This window comes from Octopus sinensis, linkage group LG15 (assembly GCF_006345805.1).
Source record: "Octopus sinensis linkage group LG15, ASM634580v1, whole genome shotgun sequence".
NCBI classification, from domain to species: domain Eukaryota; kingdom Metazoa; phylum Mollusca; class Cephalopoda; order Octopoda; family Octopodidae; genus Octopus; species Octopus sinensis.
The window spans coordinates 55,472,224-55,488,153 of NC_043011.1; the positions used below are offsets into that span (position 1 = coordinate 55,472,224).

The window sequence follows — 15,930 nt, forward strand, 5'->3', positions numbered from 1 at the left end:
GACATTGCCTTGTTAACACGGATTAAAGTTTATATTAGTTTCATGGCAACTGTTGACTTGGCGCATTAACGATGTCTGATTAAGAAGTGACCTGCTTCTTATCTTGTTGAAGGTCCTTTAATGATTTAAACAAAACTAAATTGTTTAATATTTCTGTGAGAAAAGTGGAGGGTATTTAGAGACAATTAGAATAATATTATAGCCATAGTCACAATCTTGCTTTCGACCCGCTAGAAATAACAGCCAAATCTTCCTTACATAAAACATAGAGAGGACAATAAAATCCCTTAACAATCTACTTAACTGCCTATCTATCTGTTTATCTATCTATCTATCTATCTAATAAGCATATACATATATGTATAAATCGTCTTTGTAGTCGCTTGCTAGAAATAACAGTCAAATCTCAAACTACACCGTACTACTGCCTTAAAATTATTGGAAAATTTAATGTCCGTTTATAAAAAAAATTGGAGTTCGTATCTTGTTAGGGCTACTTTAATAACTTAAATATCTTTAACAATAATTTGTTTTTTAAGTCTTATCTCGGCCTGAATAATATAATTGCTTCGTTTATAAGTTTCGTTATGTTTCCCGCCTGATAAATTAACGGTTAGTCTCATATCTATGTCGTTAGATATCATTTTTATAAAATTATATTCTTCTGAATCAAACCTTGAAACCCACTGAATGTTTTAATTTCAAATAAAATAATTGAAGTCTGAAATAAACTATCAAATGATAAGGTTTTAATAACCTTCATTTTCACGTTTCTAAACATGTGTAATTTAATAAAAAGTAAACGTTGAGAAGAATCTGATTTTTAATCAATCACTTCGTCTCTAATTTATATCTTCAGTGGAAAATTTGTCTGCACCAGTATTTAAATCTTTTCTTTCATAAATGTCCTTAAATTTATAATTACATAATCTTGCATTTTAATTCTTTGATTTATAAATAAATTGATTTAATCACGAAATTCGTATTAAATATTAAAACTTTTTCTCAAACCTTATTTTATATAATAGCTGAAAGCCTGCTTTTGAACAAATAACTATTTAATTGTTTGCTTGTTCAACTTTTTCCCCATAAAATTCCAACATAATCAATTAATCAACATCACCCGAAAAGTATTTATAGAAAATTTCATTAATAGTTTTTCTGCAAGTTCTGAGTCAACCACAGACATGGAGGTACTCTTGTGCAGTTAGACCAATATTTCTTTTATAAATCTCTAAATAGCCAATTTCTAATATTTAAAAAAGCATTGACACATACATAAATCATATTTTGTACCGAATTCTATTTTAATTATATTTTAAGAATATTAATTGTAAATTCGTCTTTCGTAATTCCTTCCTCACACCTTAATTTCCTAATGTAAATTATAAATGTAATAAGTTTCTATTTAAGCACAGTGTCCCTAGAATTCACAAAATTTCTGGTAAGACTTCACCTTCAGTATTAAAACTCACACATTTGGAGAAGTTGTGAACTCATCGATACGGTTTCAATTCCCCTTTACACTTTTGCAAACGTTGCTACTGTCCCATACAATATCCTCACTACTATCAATTTAACAAATAACCTTGTTTATTTTATTATAAAACATTTTATCGTATTTTAAAACTAAGCTGTAACGAGACAAGTTCCTACATAATTCAAAGTCAAAAATAATTCAAGTTCCCACATAAATAAAGTGAAAAATTTCTTCATTTGAAGAAGTAAAACGAAAATCGCGATAAAATTGCTAAAAAGTGGCTCCAGAACGCAAGCTGAAATAAACCAATCAGAAGCCAGAAAATGGTTTGTTAAGAGCCAATGAAAACGTGTCGTTTAACAGCCAATCAGAATCGAAGCGCTAAATACAATTTACCAACCAGGGGGAGTGTGTTGGTGTATAAAATCTCGTACATTTTCGTCGTTTTTTCATTCAGCATTTTGCAAATTGACTGTGCACCATGGCTCGTACCAAGCAGACCGCTCGTAAATCTACCGGAGGAAAAGCTCCCAGGAAGCAACTGGCTACCAAGGCTGCCCGAAAGAGCGCCCCAGCTACCGGTGGTGTGAAGAAACCTCATAGATACAGGCCCGGAACTGTTGCTCTTCGTGAAATCCGTAGATACCAGAAATCTACTGAATTGCTTATCCGTAAACTGCCATTCCAGCGTTTGGTCCGTGAAATTGCTCAGGATTTCAAGACCGATCTTCGTTTCCAGAGTTCAGCTGTTATGGCCCTCCAAGAAGCTAGCGAAGCTTACCTCGTTGGTCTCTTTGAAGACACCAACTTGTGCGCCATCCACGCCAAGAGAGTTACCATCATGCCAAAGGACATCCAGTTGGCCAGACGTATCCGTGGTGAACGTGCTTAATTTCTTAATTTGAAGAAAAATCTAAACGGCCCTTTTAAGGGCCACCTACATTCTCATGAAAGTGATCCCATCTTCTAAATATTTTGCACTTTTTTTCGTTTTGTAAACTGTAATTTAAGAGACTGTCAGTTTGGTCGTGTCCAATTAATTCCTGCTGTTCATATTGAATTTTTGGCGCTAAAATCGGACAAAACAACGAATAGAGTAAGTTGGATTCGCAGAGAAATATCAACATTTTGCACCGATTTTGTATTCTTTTTTTTCTTCTAGAAACTGGAACCGATCTTCTAAAACAGTTGGCGACTTCTGAAATTTCCCGCCTAGTTTTTATGTCCGTTATTTTTGTTTCGTTTGTCTCTCTTCTAATTTTAAATTTTCCTTTTCATAATGAAAACATTTGCACTCTTCGAAAGGAATGATATAACATTCGTTTTGAATTTTGTCTTCGCGCTATTCCTTTTTCGAACCGTGGGAATGAATCTGTGATAGACTAAAAACTAGAGGGGTCTGGGGATTAGAAATGAAGACACTGCAGACGGTTAATAATTAGCTTTTTTTTAAAGGTAGATGTGCACTGTTATTCCCGAGATATTATTCCTTTCGGTGATCGAAAACTAATTTATCGCAAGCAAACTTCTTAAATATCTGCTCTAAACCCACCATCCTACCGATAAAACGAAATTAGAAAGGATTCTTAATTTTCTGTCAATTGTCGCGAATTGTGTGAATTTTCGAAATACTTGAGATTTTTATTAAATTACACGGTAACCTGTAAAAGTCAGAGTGCTGAATTACCTAGTGTTTCTCCTGACATAACTTATAGAAATTATTTTTTTCCAATTAGATCTGAATTTGAAAGTTTTCTCAGTGAAATTAAAATGTAAGAGCGCGCACTGTTCGCTAGTAGTACCCTGTAGTTCATTGAGCTTCATAACTTTTGGAAAAAAATCTAAAATTCACGGAATTAAAATTCGATCGTTGTACAAAAAACTAAATGAACTGTTAACGAAGTATAATCACGTGTATTCACGAATGTACGAAAGAGATTTGCTCTGATATTCTCATTTAAATATGAATAGGTAAATACGGGCGGCTTTTGTAACAAAAGGTTAAAATTATAGGCAATTTACACGCATCACTTTTTCTGCTCGAAATTTCTAGTTTCATATAAAATCATTTTACACTTTGAAAGATTAAAAATTTCCTTTCCCGAAGAAAAGGTTTGAGGGTATTCAGGGTACTACTAGCGAACAGTGGTCCCGGTGCGCGCACTTTACATTTCAATTTAACTCTTGATACCGATTTGCCTGAAACTGCAGATAAAATAATTTACTTAGTTTAAAAAATTATTTACTTTGTTCGAAAAATATTTAATTTAAAAAAAATAATTTACTTGCGCGAATCTATTTATTTGCATACGTGCATCTCGTAGGATCGACTACTTCGGACTAGCTATAGCACGCAACGGGACCCCTCTTTGCTAGTAGTACCGAAACGGCCCAGAGTTTCGATGAAAATTTCCTGTTTTAATGTTTTTTTTTTTTTTTTTTTTTTTAAATGAAAACCCCTCAATTCCATGCAAAATTTGTTCCAAATATGAATTAAATGTTATTTTTCAAACTCAGTTGAAAGACAAAGTAATGCAACAAAAATGTGCTGATAAACGGGTTTAAACATTAACATCCATAATTAACCAGTTAAAATTTTTTTTCATCTTTAACGAAACCCAGGTCAGTGGAACTATAATTGGGTCTCTTGTCTGTGTGTTACCACTTAACGTCCGTTGCCTATGCAATGACAAGTCATTACCGTCAATTTTTAAATTATAGGAAATATTTGCCAATAGCTCTTTTGAAATTAGATAATGTAATTTTTTTTTTAAAAAAAAATTTGCTTTTTTTTAAGCTTATCTCAAACCTTCCATTGTAATTTCATTTAACTTGTTCCTTACCACAAGCTTAAAAGTAAAGATTTTGACCGAATTATTTTCCAAATTTGAAACTAAGGCATTAGTTCGAGACCTGGGAATTAAGTCAAAGGTGCCAATTTTTAATCAATTTATCTAAGTTTAGCAATTATAGCTGGATGTTGGGTCACGTGCAAATACAGTTCACCTGGAATTTATGAAAAAAAACGAATGTTGGATATGTTTTTCACAAGTCTTTATTTATATTTTATAAGGAAAACTGGAGAAAAACTTTCAAGAGTAAAACTTGAATTTTTTATTTTTTGATAGTGATTAATTTTGTATTAAATTTTTAGTTGACAAAAAGAAATTGTAAATCAAACGAAAGAAATGTGTATCCCTGTTTAAGGGTGGCATGAAATGAAGTTAAACTTAGTCAAAGTGAAGAGGGGGGAATTCAATTAAGGCAAAGTTCATGTAACTATTGTCATAATTATCACAATTGTGTTTTATAATTAAGGGTGATGACAATAGCAAAAAATGTAATTTGTTTTTAAATCTCTTCATTTGGTCTGCCATAAGCATATTCCCACTAAAACTGGTACAAACTGTAATTTTGAAGAAAACTTCCTTGTTTGACAAACAAGAAATCAACATTTTTGCATATGGCCCTGGGATACAGAAAACTGAAGTATGAAATAAGTGCAACTGTCCTTACATTTAAACTGCAATTATGAATTAAGTTCAACCATGAGCACTCTTTCAATGGTTATTAGCAGCAAATACAGGTATTTACAGGTCAGTTTCTTAGTAGGTACAGCTTAGCTGTGTGGCTAAGAAGGTCCCTTCATAACTATGTAGTTTCAAGTTCAATCCCTCTGCAAGGTAACCGTCAACCAAAATCCATATGAATGAATTTGAACCAACCAGTTGTTAGTTGACTTAATCTGCTGCTTGGTTAAACACCACCATTTAGTGAAGTTACTCTGGCAAGTATTAGGACTTCGTGTCTGTTGTGAGAATAACTTCTTGCCTTCCTGCTAGCAGTCGAACAGGCCCTTAAAAGGGGGTCAAGACTGCTACTCCTTTAACTTGGTGATAAAAAGTAAATTAGTTGATCTACATTTGAATTATCACCATGAAATATGGTTTTGAATTATTTAGATTTTAGAAGAAAGTTTGATATAATTTTGATGCTACAGATTGAAGATCCAATTCTGTGTAAGTGCGAGTCATGAGAAAAATCAACGGGGCACTTTAAGAAGTGGAGTCTTCAATTGTTTATTAAATGGTCGCGTCCCAATAGGTCACAGCTGACCAGCTGCGACAAGAAGAGTAAAGGTTATAAATTAAAAAAAAAAAAATTCAAGAATAAGAGACATTAAGAAAATTAGTAAGAAATACACACACCACACAATCTATGGTAAGAAAAATCTCATTTAGTTACAAATTCTGAAAAAAGAAAAAAAACTTCTAACACATTTTAAAGAATCATTTTGGAAGTTATGTGTGTAAAAGAAAACATCTCATTTTATCAATGAGAACTTTTGCTATAGTCTTTAATTTTGCATGAATGTAGTGAGCAGCTCAACGGCTACATGATATAAAAAAGGGTACCCACTACAAGTATTATGTGTTATGTTCCTGGGCAAGGCACTTATCACCAGTTTCCTTGAGGTCAAGCTACTGCCAGGCATGGGACTCCGTTCTTCTCAGGATCATACTGGCAAGACAAAAGGAGGGAATTCTGATGTCTGGCAAGCCAGGGTCTTAGATACCATTCTGCCCAAGTGTGTTTTGGAGGCACACACTGCCGTTTAGGGAAACAGAACGAAAGTTAAGAGATGTACAAAGTTAAGTATTGACGTGGAATTATATGAAAAATAAGAAATATAAAGACATTATTCTTAGCAACTGATTAAATGTATCGGAAAGAATAAATGTAAATCACCAACGATCGTCCCTACGAAGTGGAATAAAAATTTTAGTAACGAGTTTGGTGAAATTTGTATTACAGGGGAGATAACTTCGCTAATCCAGAAATACTCAGGGACGCCTTCTGAAGGAAGAAAAGAGTGAAACGAAAACATCCTTTTCCCGACAAAAAACCCAAATTGTTAAGTATTGGTTCCCTAAATTTTAAGTCTATCAAGTAACAAGACAACAGTAAAGTCGTTTGATTGAACTTTCGAATTTATCAGTTGAATCAAACCAGACAAAAAGGGAAACATCTTAGCAACACTAGTTTGAAATAAAGAGAAAATTTCGTTTTTAGCTTTATATATTTCTTCACTTAAATGTCTGGTAAACGTATCGTATCACAGAGTAGCCATTAGTTATCTCCCCTGAAATATTTAAAATACGTGGCGGGGTGCATTTTTTCCTTCCGTTTTCTTTTTTAAAATGACATTAACCACAATCCAAGAGAAAGAAGGAGGCAATGGCTTAGGGCTGCAATCGATACTGTTGCTGTTCGTATAGTCTTTCCTTCAAGGCAACGTTTATAAATGAAGCCTTTGACTTCGATACAACTGTGAGCAGGGTCGCAACAATGCGATGTGTGCATACAGTCCCCCCATTCATCAGCACAGCAACGTTGGTCGCTGCCACAGATCAGTCGGGTTACGCAGTGGTAGTCATAAATACAGGCGTAATTCATTGGATTCTGAGTGCATCTGTAATTTGTTCCTGGATGTGCTTGGCTGCATTGGTGGCTGCAGCATTCGGAATCGTCGGAACAATCTTCATTCGACCATTTGCATTTCGTTCCTAGAAAACCAAAATGGAAGAAGATAAAATATTATTATTATTATTGTTTTAACTTCAGATAAACAACAAAATATATTTCATTTCATGCATTCATTGTCAAACTCATTAGCAGTGATGGCAATGGAATATTCTGCAACAAATTTGGGTGTAGGTTAGAAAGATACTTTATAAAGCCAGTATAGGCAGCAGTACGACCCAGGAGGCAATGTATGCTGGTACTTAAACCTAGGAATGAACTGGTTTACATGTTATGAAAGTATTACAAAAAAACGGATTAAAAGAGTTGAAAAGATAAGCAAGCTAACTCAATCCTTCATTAGTAAGCGTAGACATTTGATAAATCACGCTGTTCTAGGGATTATTTCTAACATAGTCCCAAGGTGACAGATTACATTCTTTTTGGTGGAGGCATGCCTGTGAAACGGTTACGCACGCCTTCGTAGACTGTGTGAGGAGTTGAGGGAGTTGATGGCCTTTGACGAACAACTGTTGTCGGATGCAGAAAGAGTACGACTCTCGTCTGAGTCCATGATAAAGATTCTACCACCTTCCTCTTTCGCCAAAAGAAAAGAAGGTAGCTTTTCTCTGCGTAGTAACCATACTAAAAGATGTGGCATGGAAGACGCGAGCAAAAGGGATTGCGACAGGTCAATTCATCTCCGGGCGTGGGCTGGTGAATTACTTCGCTACGCATCTGTCCAGCAAGATCCGTCTGGAGAGGAGGAGCCTGCCGCAAAGAGCGTTTGGAAAAAGATGGACGTCAGTGGTAAGAAAGATGAGAAAGCCCTAGGCTGTGCTTGCATAAAAGGAAGGAAAAAGATTACCAAAAGGGATAACCAACCGGCGGGTTAACTCACTAACCCGGACCCAAAACTCATCCGATCATGATTTATATTTATATTTTTAACCCCCATTCACAATATATGTAAATCCATCCTGTTTTTCACACTGTATGTAAGAAGCGAGTTTGTACCCTGAATGTCCCTTGTCTGTCCTGGTAATGTCCCCTCTATGTAAAACCTTTATAGGTTAATAAAGAAATATCTTTTTGGTGGGGGAGAAGGAAGGAGTTAACTGATTAAATCAATCACAATAGTTGACTGATGCTTCATTGAATCGACCCTGGAAGGATAAAAGGCAAAAATTAACCAAGGCATGATTTGAAATCAGAACAAAGAGTTATAATTAAATACCACAAAGCATTTGTCTGACTCTTTAACAATTCTGACAATTCACAGCCCTTACTCTAGACACGAGAGCCAACAATTTTAAGTGAAGGGACTCCATTAAGACTAGTGGCCCCCAGTACTTTCATTGGTTCTTTCTTTTATCAACCTTGGAGATCTGTGAAAAGCAAAGACGATTCTATGGCTGGATTCCTTTCCTAATGCCAACCACTCCAAGAGTGTAATGGGTGCTTTTACATGCTTCTAGCATGGGTGCCATTTGCGTGACCCCAGTATCTGCCACAACTACAATTTTATTTGAACTGACAGGTCTTCTTCTCTAGCATGACATAATGCCAAAGGTCTTGGTCGTTCGTCATTGCCTCCAGGAGGCCCAACGTATGAAAGATGCCTTTTATGTGACACAAGCATCAGCCACAACGATTTCACTTGGCTTGATGGGTTTTCTCGAGCACAGCATATCACCAAAGATTCTCGGTCACTAGTCATATACATACATATATATATATATATATAATCAATTAGCATTGGTGTGAGTCCAGCAACACCTCTGTTCTACCAATACATTCTAGAAAAACCTAAGAGAGTGATGTCAGAATAGAAATTCCATCTCCACACTGTTGGACAAGTTGTTAAAAGATGTTTAAGAGTGTGAACGTGATCCAAATGAATAGGCTTGCTTCCAATTTGTACATAGAGGCCAAGAACTTCAGCTGGGCAAAGACACACTCGGAACTCAGTGTCATTCTGCAACTGCAGGGTTTCTTCATCAACCCTAGGCAACATCACCTTTTGCAGTATTAAATGGTATTAATCATATATAAATCAAATCAAAATCAAATTCGATGACTGGCGCAAAGAGCACCATACGAGTGTGATCGTTGACAGAGCGGCTAATCGGCTTCCGTGCCAGTGGCACTTAAAAGGCACCATTCGAGTGTGATTGTTACCAGTGTTGCCTTACTGGCACTCGAGCCCTGTGCTGGTAGGTTATTAAGAGCACCATCCGAGCATGATTGTTGCCAGAGTGGCTATCTGGCCTCCGTGCCAGTGGCACATAAAAGACACCAATTGAGCGTGATCATTACCAGCATCGCCTTACTGGCACCTGTGCCGGTGGCATGCGTAAAAGATTCAAGCGAGGTCGTTGCCAGTATTGACTGACTGGCCCTGTGCCGGTAGCACATAAAAAGCACCCACTACACTCTCGGAGTGGTTGGCGTTAGGAAGGGCATCCAGCTGTAGAAACTCTGCCAGATCAAGATTGAAGCCTGGTACAGCCATCTGGTTCGCCAGCCCTCGGTCAAACCGTCCAACCCATGCTTGCATGGAAAGCAGACGTTAAATGATGATGATGATGAAATAATGATGATTTGCATATTTACTCTTCACACCTTCTGCAAAATCTGAGTGCAGATATGCTAATTGCTGTTGTACATCACAGGGGAACAGTTTCTCCTTTTCACATCAACCGTGTTCATCATATTCATTTGATTCAGTGGTGCAAAGGATTCTGGGACATTGGTGTTTCGCTACCTTCTGTCTCATCAGCCAGAAGAACCTGCACCTTCAACTCTAAACAAGAGCTGATGGCTTTGTTTATAATTTCAGTGAACAAATTGTTTGCTGATTCGTGCTGGTATTTGTCAACAAATAAAAATTTCTTATTTGTAATTGAATTTATCAGAATTTATTAAGAATAAATTTTTTTTTTTTTTTAATCCGCCGGTTACGACGATGAGGGTCCCAGCTGATACGATCAACGGAACAGCTTGCTCGTGAAATTAACGTGCAAATGGCTGAGCATTCCACAGACACGTGTACCCTTAACGTAGTTCTCGGGGATAATCAGCGTGACACAGAGAGTGACAAGGCTGACCCTTTGAAGTACAAGTACAACTCATTTTTGCCAGCTGAGTGGACTGGAGCAACGTGAAATAAAGTGTCTTGCTCAAGGACACAACGCGTCGCCGGGAATCGAACTCACAACCTTACGATCATGAGCCAAATGCCCTAACCACTAAGCCACGCGCCCTCACTAAGAATAAATACACAAGTCATCATTTCAGATCTTGCTGTTCACAGTGCATAGACAGCTATTTTAATTTAACACTGCTTCTACAGATTTTTATTCAGCTCGGCACCTCTTCAATATCAGTGAACACTATTCCTTATTTCCTGTACATCAGAATTGACAATTCTTGTCTAAATCTATCAAGGCTGAAAATGCATTTTGCATTCCTGATTGATGCTGCTGGAGTGATTTTTGTCTCCTTCCGATATACATTCTGTTTTTTAAAATGGCACATCCATAAATAGGTGTTATTTCTGGATGAATAGCACAGTCAATTGCCTTCCAATGATGTATTGCATTAAGTATGATACATAGATAGGTAATACATGCTCTATGTTCAATGATTAAGCGTTCTCTGTTAAATTCTGCAGCAAAAGAAATTATTATCATTGTCAGTAGGCAGAAATGTCTAATTAATACACAGACAGGCAAGAAAAATAGATGCGAAAAATGAAGATAAACTTACCAGCTGGAACCTGGAGAATTAAAGCCATGAAGATGGCCAGCTGGAGTAATCTTTGATATATCATAGTGATGATGATGATGATGTTGGTGGTAAGAATGACAGTGGAAATGTTGGAGAACTGTGCAAAATCTGCATTGCCACAGACAGTGGTAGATTTGAAGGTTACTCTGATGTCAGCCTGTCCGAGTGGTTGTATTACAACAAAGAAGTACAAAGAAGGATGTGCTTATCACAACAAAGGTGGGATGCTTTGACTGTTCACAGGACTATTACTCATGCTAGTATTCAGGTAAACATCTACAAAAGAAAAAGACCATCATTGTTATCTCTGATGATAATGATTGAGTGGGAGAGCAGTGCATGCCATCAAAGTGACACTGGAATACAAACATATGAAGCCCAACATATCCATCACAACCATACATGTGTGACATGGTGATCTCATATCAAAAGAAATAGTACATGACCTTCAAGCTGGGGCCCAGTTAGAGTTTTCTTCAGGTTGAATAGCCCATCCTGCTCAAAAGGTTCCTGAATAAGGTTTATTTAAGGATGATGAACAAAACACCCATGTTTCCAGGAGTGAATTATTCAAACCCCCAAAGAATCCCTCTCAACACATGGCTATGATGCTCCCCCACTACTTCTGCTCATGATCAGAGATGCACATAGCATCAGCCACTAAGGGACATGCTCAACTGGTTATGGTCAAACAAAACAGTGGTATTGAGCAGAATATTTGCTGTTGCCCATCTTTTTTTATACCAAGACAAAACGATGTAGATGATAACACTTACAATCAGTTAAGATCAAAAGCCATTATTATTATTTCAAATACTATTAAAATCGCTGTTAATAATTTAAATACTCTTTTACTTGTTTCAGTCATTTGACTGTGGCCATGCTGGAGCACCGCCTTTAGTCGAGCAAATCGACCCCAGGACTTATTCATTGCAAGCCTAGTACTTATTCTATCAGTCTCTTTTGCTGAACTGCTAAGTTACGGGGATGTAAACACACCAGCATCAGTTGTCAAGCGATGTTGGGAAGACAAACACACACATATATATATATACATATATACGATGGGCTTCTTTCAGTTTCCGTCTACCAAATCCACTCACAAGGCTTTGATCGGCCCAAGGCTATAGTAGAAAACACTTGCCCAAGGTGCCATGCAGTGGGACTGAACCTGGGACCATGTGGTTGGTAAGCAAGCTACTTACCACACAGCCACTCCTATGCCTGCTAAGAATATTTATCTTTTGGAAGTAATTTAATTTTATAATTCTTATGACTTCAGACATGTGACACTTTGCACTCTCAATGTCTTCTGAAATAATCATCTGGTCTCACAATGAAGGAATTTCATCATTTTATGTTGGCTTTTCCATGCTGACATGGATTTGGTGGCTTCATTCCAACACTTCCAGACTTTGGAAATCTCTTTTGTGATGCCCAACATTCAAAGAGTTTGCTTCACTACTTTCTCCCATTTCTTCTTTGATCTTTCCTTTGTCACCAAAAGCAGTGCAATGTTGCACTTCAAGACAAAATAGCAGAATGGTTTCAGGTTAAATTGGATGGTGATTTGAAATTTCTCAGGCAAACTTGGCCATAAAGAATGTGCCTTGGGAGAATTTGATAGAGCAATTTGCATTCCATTCAGAGAATGGTTCCACATCAAAAATTCTGCTCCACTGGAACAAGTCTTCCTCTTCTACATGTACCTGACACTGACATCATTTGACAGATGTTTTATTTTACCCATCTCTTGTCCTTCATACACCACACCTGACTGAAACAGAGCAATCATCTCTCTTACAACTCACGACGGCTTATTTCTCCACTTCTGACCTGTTCTCTTACTCTTTTCTCTTTTACTCTTTTAGTTGTTTCAGTCATTTGACTGCAGCCATGCTGGAGCACCGCCTTTAATCGAGCAACTCGATCCCGGGACTTATTCTTTTGTAAGTCCAGTACTTATTCTATCGGTCTCTTTTGCCGAACCGCTAAGTAACGGGGACATAAACACACTAGCATCGGTTGTCAAGCAATACTAGGGGGACAAACACAGACACACACATATATATACATATATACGACAGGCTTCTTTCAGTTTCCGTCTACCAAATCCACTCACAAGGCTTTGGTCGGCCCGAGACTATAGTAGAAGACACTTGCCCAAGGTGCCACGCAGTGGGACTGAACCCGAAACCATGTGATTGGTAAACAAGCTACTTACTACACAGCCACTCCTGCGCCTATATTCTGATGCAAACATTACACAACCATCAAAATATGCTGCCCTCATTTCTTCCCAGCTTTCACACACCATCCACATTCAATCTGCATGTCTTGCCATATCAAAATCACAATTCAATTCAATGTCTGTTCAATATTGTAGGATGATAATGTTGGAGATGACTAATCTCTCTTGATTCCATAGACTGATGAGGTTGGAAGTTCTTTGGATTTTCAGTGAGAGTACAAGGCTCACCTCTGACTTTGATGCAAGACTGTCACAGACTAATCCCTACAACTGGGACTCAATATTAGCAGATGGACTGAGATAATGGGAAATGAAGTACCTTGCTTAAGGACACAATACATTTTCTGGCCTGAGAATTGAACCTGCAACCTACAGCCTAACCACTTAGCCATGAGATTTCACTGTTGGGGACCTGGTACAAGATAATTTAGCTCTGATAAAAATAATGATTCAGAGGGAGGGGGTCAGTTGATATTATTGACCCTACTACTTGAATGGTACCTTATTTATTGACCCCAGAAAAATGAAATGCAAAACTGACCTTGGTGGGATTTGAACTCAGAATATGAAGAACCAGAACAAATACTGCAAGATATTTTTCTAACACATTAACGATTCTGCTAGCTTGCCACCTTAGAACTGACGATTTAGCCCTTTCGTTACTGTATTTCTGTTGAGATGCTCTGTGTTTCTTTCAATTATTTTAAATATAACAAAGAATTTAGTAAAATAACTTAGTTATCATTAAGCAAGTGTTAGGAACATAAATTGTGACTAAGGTTTGGTGGAAGATTTTAATTCAACACTTATGAAAACAAAACATCTGTACTCAGAGCCAGCGCCGGTTTCAGCCGGGTTGGTAACGAAAGGGTTAAATGCTATCTGTATGGAGTAGTTTCAGAAATAATTTGCCATAGTTTTGCAAAATGAAGTGAAACTGTTTGGCATGCACCTGGCTGTCCAGTTCCCGATTCTTAGAGAAAGAACTCTATGGTACTCTTATGTATCTCTTTCTGTCTTTGAAAATAACAATGTAAAGATACTACAGAATGTTAGCTTTCATACCAACCACAGCACTGTCATATAACAATCCTGACATGATTTTCCAAAGACAAAATAAGTTAATGGTCAATTTAACAATACTGAATGACTGCAATGTGGAGCAGAAATGAGCTGAAAAGCTGAGGAATTCCAAGAACTTAGCAGCTTTTGAATTAAACACATAATGGCAAATAAAGACTGTATAAATCTTTACATTTGTCATAGTAAATAAATAACACCACCACCACCACTTATGTCATTATATTGACAATTCCCTGTCAAAGACAGACATTGGTACATTCTAGAAAACAGCAATGTTAATATCTGTAAATATTACTGGAACTTCTTGAACATTCTGTTATGGAACACTGAGCATGTTTTAGATAGAGGTATGGCTGTGTGTTAAGGAACTTGCTTCTCAACCATATAAGTTAAGTTAAGTTAATTTTTTGGCTCAAAAAGCAAGGCCATATAGGGGGACATGGAGTTATGTACAAGGAGGGTGTTCATGCAAAGAGTTCAGGCCATTTCTGGTCAAGAGAGACTTTGAACCGAGCGGTCATCAGCATCTTCACTATCTCGTCTGGCAGCTTATTCCACGGATCCGCAACTCGGACGGAGAAAGCCCCTCTCCTTTGATTGAGATGAAATCGTCCCAGATAGAGCTTTTCGGAATGACCCCGCAGCCGACGCTCTGAAGCAGGAGTGAAGAACAGCTCTTTCAAGAGGTTACACTTCCCGCTTATGATGTTGTGAGCAAGAATGAGATCACCACGGCGGCAGTGTTTTTTTAGAGAATAAAGGTCGAGCGTCTTCAGCCTTTTTTTCATAAGACAAATGCTTGAGACCAAGAACCATGTGGGTTCATATGGTTCTGGGGTTCAGTCTTTTTGCATGGTACCTTGGGCAAGTGTCTTCTACTATAGCCTTGGAGTCAAACAAAGCCTTGTGAGTGGATTTGGTAGATGGAAACTGAAAGAAGCCCATCATAAAATATCATCATCATCATTTAGCATCTGTTTTCCGTGCTGGCATGTGTTGGATGGTTTGACTGAAACCAGATTCCAATCTGGTTTGGCATGGTTTTTACGGTTGGATGCCCCTCCTAGCACCAACCACTCCAAGAGTGTAGTGGGTATGTGGGTGTGTGTGTGTCTTTGTTGTTACCCCCACCACCATATAACAACCGGTGTAGGTACATTTACATCCCTGTAACTTAGCAATTCGAGAAAAGAGACTGATACAAGCACCAGGCTTTGAAATATAAGTCCTGGGGTCAATTTGTTTGATTAAAATTATTCAAGGCGGTGCCCCAGTATGGCCACAAACTAATGACTGAAACAAGTAAAAAAATTTTTTTAAATGTTTCTCATGTTGTACATAGTTCTGTGGTCAAGACGTTTGCTTTGTAACCGTCTTGTTTTAGGTTCAATCCCTCTGGGTGGAAGTTTAGGCAATTGTCTTTTATCAAAGCTTTGGATTGTTCAAAACTTTATAAATGAAATTATTGGTGGGGTGGGGGTGAGGGGTTAGACTTATTCCATTGCCCAGTTCGACATCATCACGAGTCCCAAAGAGGGCACATTTAACAGAATCTGCTTTTTCGCTAGGTCTTTGATCCAAGGGTAACTTCCTCCCAACTTTGTCAAAGACTCTGAAAAAGGTCAGAGAGGATCTTTCCTTCTCTGATGAAACATTTAAGCAACCCTCAAAAGTTCTTGATCTATTTTACAAACAGTGAATAATAAAGGTTATATCTAAAGACAATAGCAATGATTTCCTGTGTAGAAGAGGGGAGCATTGATTAAATAGATCCCAGTATATAACTGGTACAAATTTCTAC

At 37.4% G+C, this 15,930-nt stretch overlaps 1 protein-coding gene and 1 long non-coding RNA gene across 2 annotated transcripts in view; one reads left to right on the forward strand and one right to left on the reverse strand.

Annotated features, from left to right (window-relative positions):
• The first annotated feature begins 1,725 nt into the window (after nucleotides 1–1,725).
• LOC115219801 (histone H3) lies at nucleotides 1,726–3,230 on the forward strand. Its single transcript, XM_029790073.2, has one exon. The coding sequence runs from the start codon at nucleotides 1,962–1,964 to the stop codon at nucleotides 2,370–2,372; it is 411 nt and encodes a 136-aa protein (XP_029645933.1). The 5' UTR covers nucleotides 1,726–1,961; the 3' UTR covers nucleotides 2,373–3,230.
• A 1,369-nt stretch (nucleotides 3,231–4,599) lies between these two features.
• The window catches only part of LOC115219894, a 28,955-nt gene continuing 17,624 nt past the window's right edge, over nucleotides 4,600–15,930 (reverse strand). Inside the window, exons 2-3 of the long non-coding RNA XR_003882383.2 lie at nucleotides 10,775–11,071; nucleotides 4,600–7,047 (exon numbers count right to left, since the gene is read on the reverse strand). This is a non-coding gene — a long non-coding RNA (uncharacterized LOC115219894). The remainder of the gene's footprint in view (nucleotides 7,048–10,774; nucleotides 11,072–15,930) is intronic.

What these genes read in the sequence shown, in the direction of transcription:
- LOC115219801 (XM_029790073.2), top strand. Translation starts at nt 1,962, where the DNA reads ATGGCTCGTACCAAGCAGACCGCTCGTAAATCTACCGGAGGAAAAGCT.